Source organism: Chelon labrosus (assembly GCF_963514085.1).
Source record: "Chelon labrosus genome assembly, chromosome: 2".
Lineage (NCBI taxonomy): Eukaryota > Metazoa > Chordata > Actinopteri > Mugiliformes > Mugilidae > Chelon > Chelon labrosus.
In genome coordinates, this window is record NC_140338.1 from 27,353,626 (window position 1) to 27,366,105 (window position 12,480).

General features: G+C 40.5%; 1 protein-coding gene across 1 annotated transcript; it reads right to left on the reverse strand.

Annotated features, from left to right (window-relative positions):
* Positions 1–3,169: 3,169 nt before the first annotated feature.
* On the reverse strand, positions 3,170–6,418 carry tekt4 (tektin 4). Its single transcript, XM_084556842.1, has 7 exons — positions 5,765–6,418; positions 5,235–5,305; positions 4,992–5,135; positions 4,800–4,886; positions 4,499–4,634; positions 4,274–4,428; positions 3,170–4,202 (listed from the first exon to the last, which is right to left on the reverse strand). Exons 1-7 carry the CDS (start codon positions 6,284–6,286, stop codon positions 3,989–3,991), a joined length of 1,329 nt encoding a protein of 442 aa, XP_084412968.1. The 5' UTR covers positions 6,287–6,418; the 3' UTR covers positions 3,170–3,988.
* Positions 6,419–12,480: the final 6,062 nt, after the last annotated feature.

Below are 12,480 nucleotides of genomic sequence, written 5' to 3' on the forward strand. Positions count from 1 at the left end.
GGATAACCGGATAACACTGCTTTAATTTTATCATTTACTGGACTGATGGTTGTCTTTACAAGCGAATTGATTTATTCTAGTTTGTGTGGAGTTCCATGCTGAAACACTTAAATTAATCTTTATGTTGTGCAATATATGAGCTTTACATTTGAGGCACATGTCAATAACATATGGCTCCAATGTAAAGCTCACTTTAACTTCTTAATGTAGAAATGGTTTTTACATCTAGATGTAAAATATTGCATTATTTATGCTGCTTTTGTTAACAGGTTGAAGAAATATTAAGGCTACAACTCTCTCTAGTGGTGAAGGTCAGTACTGGAACATCAGTCAAACGCCTTTAAGGGGCATTGGTTTAATCCCCTCCATGGCTAAGATGCCTTGAGCAATCACCTAAAAACCCCTTAACCAGTAGCAACCTGGGCTCCCTGAGCAGTGGCATGGCTGTGATCACTTGGATGAGTTAAATGCAGAGAACAAATTGTATGTGTTTACATGTATACATGACAAAATAAAACTGATTTAGTTTGATTTTTCTGCGCTGCACTCAGGCTGTTTCCGTGCTGTGAAGTACTAACTGCAACCAAGGGTGTTACGACAAGAGCTAGAGAGTCAATCGACAGGTTTCAGCAATGCTACCAAGCTCATTTAGTTTCAGTTATCCTGGTCACTTCTTTTAAATTTAATGCAAACAGCTTTGAAAAGCCGTCAATGCAAAGTTCACAGGAAACTATAAAATGTCATGTGACTAATATGCAGTGTACACCAAAATATGATCATCATGATTTAAATGTGGAACTGAGATTTTGCAACATTCCCTATAAAAAGACCTAAAAATAAGATACCAGCCACACGTCAGCTATCGTACATGAAGATGTGGAGCCTTCAGAACCTGCTCTTCATCCTCTGCTGTGAGTCAAACTGACATAATTATTTTTATTAAAAGAAAATACAAATTATATATTATAAATTATGTAATATATATATTATATATTATATAACATTATAAAATGTTCTTTTATGATGATCAACATGGAGCTGTGACACACCCTACTCGATGCAGGCATGATTCGAGTTTAGAAATAATTACACACCCTCAAATATAACATTTCCAATGTAAAAGTCATTTAAATGTAAATGTTTAAAGGCTTTAATTTAAATCTCTTCACAGTTGCCTTGGGTTATGTCACCAGAGGAGCAGCAGTGATCCATGTGTCTGGATATGTGGGCAGAGATGTTAACGTTTCCTGCTCCTATGATCAGGGTTATGAGTCTTATCAGAAGTACTTGTGTAAGAACAACTGTGGTGGCAGTGATGTTCTTATTACGACGTCAGAAACAAAGAAGAACAAATACTCCATCTATGATGACAAAAAGAAACAAACCTTCATAGTGACCATCTCTGATCTACAGTCTATGGATGCTGGGAAATACTGGTGTGGGGTGACAAGGTCTGGAAAAGATAGCTACACTGAAGTAAAGCTGGAATTAGAACAAGGTAAATAAATAAAGTGTTCCCACAGTTTAGTTTATACAACATGTAAAATTTATTGAAAAAAACAATGAGCTTGTGTCATGTGATTTTATTTCATCTTGACAGACCACTGCTGCAACAATGTGGATAAAATTCAAAGTCATGAAAGAGGTTCACTGTCCATCATTTGTCCGTATGAGTTTGAGTACCAGAACAACCTGAAGTTCATCTGCAGAGGAAAGCAGCCCTCCACATGTCTGCAGCAGGCAGTCATCACCTCTGACAGCAAACAAAATGGACGCTTCACACTGACTGATGACAAGGAGTCAAGAAATTTCACAGTGAACATTACCAACCTGACGCAAGAGGATTCTGGGTCGTATCTTTGTGGTGTCCATAGAAACAGTGGACTGGATGTTTTCTCTGCTGTTGAGCTGGAGGTTGAGGGTGAGAGGTCATAATAGCAAATTGTACCAATTTATGCTGGATTAACCTTTATTTTCAATTTAAGTTTTGGTTGTCCACTCATGAAAATTACTATGCATCAAATTAAATATTGCCCCAAAACTCAGTTAAGCTATAAAGTAAATATATGCATTTAAATACACTGTTTGATGATGGTGATATAGAGAACACATCATCATGCATCAAACATTTGTCTTTAATGTTAACTTGCATATAAAACGTGCAAGTACTAAATGTACACATATGGGAAACTAACAGTGTGTGCTGAGAAGTTCATCTGACTGTTACTGAAACAAGGAACAGGTCGAAGACATTTGGTGCCAGTTCTGCTGTCTAAAAAGAGAGTGGCAGCAGGTACTGGGTCAGTGTGATGCCACTGTTGTTTCAGGAAGTGTACATTTTCAGTCTGACGTTTTTGGTTTTTTTTCTTTCCATGACTAGATACTGCAGGTACAGCAGCAATTCACACCAGGCTTTACTTTCTACTCGCTATACTGGCTACAATCCTGGTAGTGACTGTGACGTGGGTCATGGTTTACAGATGTAAATGTTACAAAGCGAAAGGTATGTTTAACACAACACACGCACACACATACAGTATATGATGATAATGATGATGATAATGATGATGATAATGATGCAGTACTTTTCTGTGTTGCAAGGAGCTGACATCAGCATGAACAGAAGTGCAATTAACATCGCTGAAGCACAAGACCTAAAGTTTGTGGATCACGTAAGAGACAAAAATCATTCTTTATTATAGTCTATGACAGGAGACAGAGTCCACATCATACTGATGGTTTTATTTCATCGTCAGTGTAGGTTTTCAGGGTGGCATTATTGAGGTTGACGTATGGGAGACCAAAACTGTCAAAATCTAAAACAGAATAAATCAATAAAATACTCAATAACCAAAGGTATATGACATTAAATGTCGCAAATAATATAAAATAAATGTAATCATAAATGAATTTATAACATGCGAGATAAAAAAAGTGGTTCAGTTTTAATTTGATTCTGTATTTATTTATCTTTTTAGAGGTTTTAAATGTATATGATAACATATCTCTCATCTTGTAATTTTTCTTTGTGTCTAATTTGTGTCTATTTATTGTGGTCTTTTCTTTTTATTCATTCACTTATCATTAGCTTAATATTTTTATGCTTTTAATAGTATTTCCATTTTTTTTAATTTATTTTTTATTTGACAGCTTCGTTCCTCCATATGGAGGATATATTTCATGTTTATATCAGTTTGATAGCAGTTGTATAAAATCTTGTTTTTACTTTGTGGTGACCAAAGGGTTAGAGGAACAAATTCAACAGCCAACTTGATACATCAGGTCTTTGAGTTCTGCTGCCAGTGCTGTGAAAATGCTTAATAACTTCCCATGGATCATTGACTCATAAAGTCATTTCCAATGTCTGTTTCATCTGATTTTACAATAATTCACACAGGTAACGTTTGTTCTTTTTTTCAGCTTTATGTAAATCGAGTATTTCCGGTGTGTTCCAAGTTGAGTTCATTTCAACAGCACGACAACCTGCATATCTATGATAATGAGGGAGATGAGCATGTGTACGCCGAATTCACACCAACAGAAGATACCTACTGTAATGAATATGGAATCCAATACAGCAGTGGCAAAACAAACTGAACAGCATGCCTGATCTTGTTCATGTTTGATTGATCATTTGCGTTATTCCAGCTAAGTGTTAACCGATTTGTGTGCAGCTGATCTATTTCTTTTTCTGCTTAAATCCAAGTTTAGACTGATATATTTTGCAGTTATTTTTATCTATAAAAGTCGTACTCATTGAACGTTCCAGATTATTCTATTTGTATTAACCTTTTTGCAAAAGTGAGTGAATAAAGAAAATAAGCAAAACTGGTGTGTGGAGTTATGTTGAAGATGAATTTAAATACAACTGATAAATTCAAACAGTATCTCACTGCACGTAGAAGCACGCATCAAAGAGCAACGACAATCCAAAAGTTTGAATTTAGAAAAAAGAACAAGACCCCATAAACACTTGTTGTGGTGGCCTTCAGTATCCTGACAGTGCTGAGACAGCTGGGTACCGTTTACGATGATTCATGCACTTCTCCCTCTCTATGAAGAGCGAGTGAGTTTTACAGTTGATGTCCTTCTCGAGCGCAATGCGGGACTCTTCCAGGTGGGACAAGGAGCCTCTGGCTTCACTCAGCTGCTGATGCAGAGATGCCAGAATGGATTCAATCTGCCTCACCTCCCCTTCCAAACTACAGACACAAGTAACAAATGAGGACATGGACAAAAAGAAGTGAGTGTTTCTGGTTTTGTGTACACATACCTGAGCTGGGGTTCATCCCTGCAGAGCTCCATGTTGGGCCTTAGAGAGCGAAGGTAAAGTCTGGACTGAGCCACTCTCAGTGGAGCCTCTTTGTTGTGGATGGCCTGCTGTAGAGCAACGATGTTCCTCTCCTGGGCCCCAATTTGCTCCAAGATCTGCACAGGTGATCATTCAGTAATCAGTCATCTGTTATTGCTCAGTCAATTCTTCCGTTTGTTGGTGTACCTGTGCAAGCTTCATCTCCAGCTGCGTCTTGGCCTCTATCAGCTCCACACATCGCTGGCTGAAGGCTCGGTCCACACTGGAGCACTGGACTCTCAGATCTTCAGTGGTGTCCTTCAGCATTTGCTCCACCAGCACTCTGACCCATGAAAGAGCATCAATATGTTTATGGCTAATGATAAATATGTAGGTCTAATAAAGTTGTTCCATTTACTACAGGTGCTGCTGGAGTCTAGACCTTTCTATAATAATAAATATACCATAGTAATCTTCCGGCACTGTTTGAACCCCTGTGTTATCTGACCTGAGACTGCTGGTGGCCTGTTCCTCCTGCATGGCCTTGGAAAGGTTGTCCTGTGTGAACTTCGTCCATGATGAGCGGTTACACACACTGAAGCAGAGAAAAATGAAAGCATTGCGTATTACTCACAAAGATTATCAGCACTGTTTCTCATATTGCCCGGTTTATTTGATGTTTCCACATAAGCCGACTCACTGCTCCTGCATGGTGGCTGAGCTGGGGTGGTGCTGTGTGTCGCGACTTGTGTTACTGTGTCTTCCACTGTGGTCATCCAAGCCGTAGGCCTGGTACTTGTCAGACCAGTCCAGCTCTAACGTCTGCTTGGCCTCTCTGTTCATCCTGACACACAGACACTCATGAAGTAAAGGCTTCGAAACTAACAAAGCCCAGTCAGCTGCGTGTGAGGCAGTTTAACTTCCAGTAAAAAGAGCCACTCACTTGATCTGACTGACAACCTGAGCTGTAGTTCTCTTCAGAAGAGCCTGGATGCTCCTGATCAGGTCCACCTCCTACTGAACACACAGTCAGCATTTAGACACTGGATCCAACAAGATTAATGAAGATTCTTCATAGGACTCGTTTTGTCTAACTAGCTTTTAGTGAATTTGATTGAAATTGGCTTAACATGATTGATCATCTGACAATTAAAAATGTTATTAATCCTTAACGTAGTAATCTATTAATAAAATAACAGCCTCTCTTCTACTTTGACTGAATTGTTCTATGATAAGTATTAATTTGCCCATTGTCTAAATATCCCAGTAATGAGTCTCAACTAGCCACAGTTAACAAGATATAATGAAAACAACAAGTATCATTTTCAAAATCCTTATTTATTCTGACAGTATTGAATGATGTGCTGTTTGTTCTGTTAATCATGCACTGGAATAACTATTACTGTGTTATCTGATATTTATTCTAATGATAATGATTGCCAGTTTGATTCAACAAGTATAGCCAGGGATGACCTTCAGCAGCTCCTCCTCCACGGGGTCTCTGACCAGGTCTGGTCCCAGCCTTCTCGACCGGCACTTCAGATTATCTGTTGAGATGGCATAAGGGATCTCCGTGGCGTCCAGCGCCTTCTCCAGGCGCGTCTTCAGCGCCAGCAGGGCCTCCGTGTCGGCCAGCAGCTGCTCGACGTGCCGCTGCAGCTCAGACTTCCAGCAGTGGATTTCTTGCAGTCTCTCTCCAAGAAGACGTGTCCCCTCGGCCTGGGTCTTCAGAGTGGCTGCCTCTGTGTCCTGGTACGTGGTCCTGGACTCTCTCTGGACGTTCCTTGCTTCGCTGCTGTCTGTACCTGCCTGCTGCAGTATGGTTTGGTATTTGGAGAACCATTCTCCTGGGGTGTATTTAGCGGAGCGGTATCCCGCCGTGGCGGAGCCTGACGACGGCTGCGGGACCTCCAGCTCGACGGGAGGGTCTTTCTCCGGGACCCCCTGAGCTACAACTCTGCTGTCATACTGCGGCCGTGATACCAAAACATCCATCTTGTGCTTTGCCTGTCCAGTCAGAATAAAATAAAATAAATAGTACGGAGCAGATATAGTCCCAAATAAAAAGCAGCATCGGTGACGAGCGTTTAACTCTCCCGACCGAGCAGCATGTTTGTTTGGTTTGTTTGGTGTTACCTGGTTACATGTTGGCAGGACAAGCTTAGGCTCAGGTGACTAGGATAGTTATCAAATGAACAGATGAAGATTTAAATGACAATTTCGGTCGTTATAATAACACAAGAGGATAATAAATGACTGTAGAAACATTATGGATATACTTAAACTAAGTTCTCACTTCTAGACCCACAGTGAAGAGAACAGGACAAAAGGTAAATATCTTCACCTCCACTTGAAGATGTGTAAGATGGTAATATGGAAGATGGTAGGCCAGAATTATTGATACCTGGAAGCTAAATGGAACACTCAAATCTCAGATCTGCAGACCCAAAATCCAATTGTCCCTTAAAGGGGAACTACCATTTTTTACAACATGGACCTTATTTCTGGCATAAAATACGATCATTTACTCACCCATATAACTTTAGTGTTATTTGGAGTCCTTTGGAAGATATTTAGCTCCAGTGGAGCGCCGCGTATATCCATATAGTGGGAGTGACTGGGGCACCGAAACTCAGCCTCTAAATAACAAATTATCTGCCGCGAAACACGTTCATTTCACCAATATTTTTTTGTGATATGCTAGTGCTATTCCTATTGTGTCTCTTCTACACAAGTAGAAGAGAAACTTCAGTAACAGTGAGGATGCAGTCACGGTCAGATGGATCAAGACACAAATATGATCCCATCTATGAGGCAGATTTACGCAGACCACAAATACAAAAGTGTGGAAATGATTTCCCATGTCATAACCGGGAAGTCTCTTTTGGAGGCAGCAGTAATATAAATTAACATGTTAGTAAGAGGTGTATTTCCATTATAAAAATATAGCCACATTATTGTTCATCTGGAGTCATATTTCTGTCCTGATAAATGTACAGTCAGTCTCATATTTACTCTCATTTTGGTTTAGTCCCCACAAACTATTAAACTATAAAGAAACACCTGGCTCTCGAGATAAAGTGACTGAAGGATTTACTTTAGAGACAGTTAGCAAAACCTTGTGGAGTTTATGCGATTTGTCTGTAATGAATGTAATGTAATGAATTATCAACATATCACCTGTAATAATAAAAATAACCAGCAGAGGGATCTGTTTGACATGTTAACCAGAGGTAAGTATGTTTTGTAGGAAGTGGTCCTGGGGGGTATTCCATCAACGTAGCTAAGAATTGCCAGACTTAGGTGTAAGCTTGAAGCTTGACTAAGCTCCACTTCCCAATGTAGCTCCAAGTCGTTCCATCAAGTGAAATCAGCTGGCTCCACCTGACGCTTAGTCAAGCCTCACCTGTTAAGCCTCAACTTGTGCACGCCCACAGGGCAAATAAAAAGCCCATTATAGTCGAGTGCCGAACACTGTCAAAAATGCCGAAAAGCAAGGGAAAGTATTTCAGCATCATCACGTTATATAAATCGCCCATCAAAGGGACAAAATATATGTAGACAATAATCTACCAATTGATTTCTTGATGGTTTTTGTTTTAAACTAATCAATTATGTGGACCTATTAATACAACCAAATCCCTAAAATTAAAAGGAAAATCCCCAAAGAACAAAAAGACAGCCCTAATAAGTAACATTCATATGAACATAATTAAAATAGCATTATTGTTTCACTGCAATTTATGTGAAATTCTCCTTATTTTATCATTTGGCAGCCCTAGTAGTAATGTTAGAAAGTGATATTCATCACATTTATCAACTGATTGTTATGCAAATCGATGGGATAGCTTTAATTTATTTCCTGCATGGCCAATTGTCCTGTTTAATTGTATAGAATTTATATCATTTTCATTTAAGCCTGTCATTTTTACATGCTGTATTTGCGCTACTTCTGTATTTTGTCCCAGATGCTATATGTTGAATTGTTGTATTTTCATTTTATTTTATGTAAAGCACTTTGAATCACCTTGTGCTAAATGTGCATATAAAGTTGCCGTGCCTACATTTTTGATAATGATAAGCTACATTTAATTAAAGTATTTTACATGACTGTCACAAACCTGCAATTGCATAGAATGTCTCCTTGATCTGCTGTGGGTCATGATGGCCAGGGAAGGTGATGTAGATATTAAGGAACTGCTTCAGGGCCAGGTAGACTGCTCTTACCTGTAATGTGTTTGCTCTGTGTCATGTTTAATGTATAAATATGAAGGATAACTATGGAAATTACTTTATTCAAATAAATATATTACTTCATTGCCATCTGTCTCTGTTTCCAATTAGTCATGGCCTATGACAATATGACATCATGGACGCCCCCATGTGATCACCTCAACTCCTTTGCATAATATGTGGCGATGCTGGAAATAACCACAAATGAATAGAGGACATATAATTATTACCTCTCTGCAAACAGTTGCCTTGCTTAACTTCTCAGCATCACCAACACTGTAGAGAAATGTACCACTGGCAAAGAACCGCAGTGCAATACAGACTGACTGCACAGTGGTCAGAGACTGGCTGCGGTGAGTGACCCTCATAATGTGTGGTTCAAGCAAACTGCATAATGCTTTGCCTGCTGAACCGGTACCTCTCCCACAGGTACACATCTGTGTGGGTCAACGGGTTGGTCCTGTCCTGGAAGACCCTTGGTGCTGGTGGTGGTTTTACACATTTACATCTAATTGTGGTTTGATGTACATATTCAATCTTTTATTTTCAATGCCTCAATTTCCTTTTATTATATTTTTTGGCTAATTAGTTTAATTTTATTAATTAATTTATTTGTGTCTTACTTTTTATATTTTATTTTCATGATAATGTTCTTTAATGTACTTATAGATAATATATATATAATTATTAGTATAAATAATTTCTTTAATACATTTTATTATATATTTTATGTTTTACATATTATTTTATCATTCTATGACAGTTGTGTGTCTCTGTTTCTGTCTATTGGACATTCTTTGGTCATAGATGGTGCTAAGCTTCACTTTTAGCCTGCTACAGACCAGGTTTGCCCGGCAGCATAAGTTACCATGGTTACTTGGCTGGCATTCACATTAGCCACCTTGGTGGAACAGGGTTGAGGCTCAGATTGATGGAACGGAAACCTGAGCCACAGTTCTGGCTTAGCCATGGTTGAGGCTTAGCCGGAGTCATAGTTTCCATGGTTACTGAGTTGGGGCTAATCTCAGCCTCTTTGATGGAACCGAACTCTCACTCATATTAGCCAGACTTGGCCATTTAAGCTTGACTTTGCCTTTAGCCTGCTTGATGGAATACCCCCCTGATCAGGCATGTGAGTGTGAATGGTTGTTTGTCTCTCTGTGTTAGCCCCGCGACCCTGTGTGACAAGGGTTACAGAAGATGGATGGATGAATGAATGGTCCTGATCAGAGGCATGCACACACCCACACACCCACACTCACATATTATTATGTTTGCAACACTTGCTGATTATCTTAGAGGCTTTTTACTGTCACTATCTCTGGACACAGCAGAACTACAGATGAATGTATCCTCCAAACATATATTGTTGAAAATGATTAAAACACATCCATTAATAATGTTTCTAGACACTGTGGTTTATACAGAGTCATCCCTCATACACCATCCTATTCACGTGCAGTCATGTCAAATGCCATGACAGAAAATAGTTCCTACAAATCTGTTCGTATCATGTAACATGTAAAGACAACAATACTATTGTAATGCTTCATGGACAAGTAAACTCTCTGTAACACACCGTGTCCCCAGAGGCATCCTGTGGGGGGTGCTCCGGGAGTATGGGGTGGATGGTCCCTTGCTAAAGGTCATTCAGTCCTCGTGCCAAAGGAGTGTGACTTTGGTCTGTGTAGCCGTCGGACCTGTTCCCGGTGAGGGCTGGACTCTGCCAGGACTTCCCTTCACCACAAACTAATTTCTAGGCACAGCCGGGTGGGGGAGGGTGTTGGGTTCGGTGATCGGAGGATCTCGTCCCTGCTTTTTACAGATTATGTGGTCCTCTGTCGGGAAAGGGTGGACTGAGGTCGAGAGGAGTCAGTTGAGGTAAGATTCTTTATTGTCAAATACTCTGTAACAATGCAACATCATTACCAGTACTGAAATTCTTTGTGCATGGGGCCCACTCGACTTCACAGAGGCAATGTTCTAAAAATAGAATAAAAAAGACGAAAAAAAAAGAGATGTGTGGCAAAATGAGATAAATATATAGAAACAGAATAAAGTGAAATTGTGCATGTGTATATGTGAGTGTATGTATGTGTGTGTGGCAGTTAAGCAGTTCAGTAACCTGATGGCTTGTGGGTAAAAATTGTCCCTGAACCTGCTGCTTCGTATGCGGGTGCTCTGGAACGGCCTGCCAGACGATAGGAGTGTAAATAGTCTATGGCTGGGGTGGCTGAGGTCACAGAGGATCCGTTGTGCTTTCCTCCTGCAGTGCTGGCTGTAAATGTCTTGGATGGCTGGCAGTTTGAGAGTATCCTTAGTTTCCATGTCTAGCGGCCTTGATGATGCTGCCCGTGTGGCGTGACCAGCTGAGATCCACGGTGATGTTGATCCCCAGGAACCTGAAGCAGCTGACTCTCCACTGCTACTCCCTGGAGGTAGATGGGAGAGTGTCCTCCTCCCTGAAGCTTCCTTTTGTCCACGATCATCTCCTAGGTCTTGTTGACGTTGTGCAGGAGGTTAATGGCTGTGCATCATGATGACAAATCTCCTCTCTGTAGGATGATTCATCACCACCGGAGATGCAGCCAATGAAGGTGGTAGCTGTACCTTGACGTACTGTCATGTGTGTAGAGGGAGAAGAGCGGGGGGCACATCCTTGGGGGGGGGGGGCTTGTGCTCAGTCTGTACCATCTGTGGTCTGTTCGTCAGGAAGTCCAGGATCCATCTGCACAGGGAGGGACTGATGTTTAGGTCCCTGAGCTTCATGACGAGATTGGATGGGGCTATGCTACTGAAGGCAGAGCTGAAGTCAATGAACATTCACACATATGTTTTCTTCTGATCCAGGTGGGGGAGGACCGTGTGCAGTGCAAATGATATTGCCCAGGCTTTTCTGGAGAAAGCTCCAGCCCTTGTTGGACCCTCTGTTTATTGGAAGTTAAACTGACAGGACAGGTGTGACCAGCTGACAGTCTTTTGAAGACCCCTGCTAGAGCCCCTATTAGTCACTTTACAGAAAGTAACTTATATTTTGGGTATTTGGCTAAAGTGGTCACCCACAATTTCAAACAAGGAATGTAGATTGCATTATCAACACTAAACGCTACTAGGTATTCGCAAATATGTATCTGAGTAAAAGCCATTAATATACAGTTGGGGTGTAACGTACACACAAGTCACGCTTCCCCACTAAACATTAGACGTCTGATGGACGTGCAGATCACGTCTATATTGCGTCCGTCGGTCCATGACCAATTCTGGACGTCTACACGACGTGCAAACTAGGCCTATTTGGACGTCTAACCATGATCCCACTTGGACGTCAATATGCGGTTCAACATTTCATCGTCAGACTAGGTAACCTTTTTGGAGGTCATATGGACGTCTAAGACAGGTGCAGGAAATTGACAAATGTATTTTTTTTTTATTTAAGACAAATATCAAAATTGTTATCAACATGATTAATGAATATGAATTATTAATAATGTATATTCATATTCATTGCTGATTGTTGATATGAGATTAAACATTATTTGTTATTATTTATTTATTGTACATGATATTTTGTTATTTTACATTTTCGTGTTTTTCCTACTGGTTTATTTAAGGGTCTCTGGACCGCAGTTTGTGGAACCAATCGAAGGTGTGGCTAAGTTTAACTGAGTTCTGCGCCACAGTCATATCGGGCGAAATATGTGCGAATTCGCGGAGTATAGGCTGTGCGGAACCCGACTGCTCTGATTTGAACCAGTCAACGCTACTCTAACTGGCTGAGGCATTGTGTCATCACAACGTACACCGTAAGAGCCACTCCGATTGGCCCAGGTGTTCCTCTTCTGTGGAAGCAATGACCGATTCTGTGCACCGTAGGCTACGACCTACAGCTGTCCTAAATCATCGTTCACTAAATTGCAGGTAAGTTCAGTCAACCCATACTGCCTGGTTAATTTTAT

Coding starts and splice junctions, on each gene's coding strand:
- tekt4 (XM_084556842.1), bottom strand. CDS start 6,286: ATGGATGTTTTGGTATCACGGCCGCAGTATGACAGCAGAGTTGTAGCT. Junction 4,429..4,498: donor TGGAGATGAAGCTTGCACAG/GTACACCAACAA, acceptor TCACCTGTGCAG/ATCTTGGAGCAAATTGGGGC. Junction 4,203..4,273: donor AGGGATGAACCCCAGCTCAG/GTATGTGTACAC, acceptor TTGTGTCTGTAG/TTTGGAAGGGGAGGTGAGGC.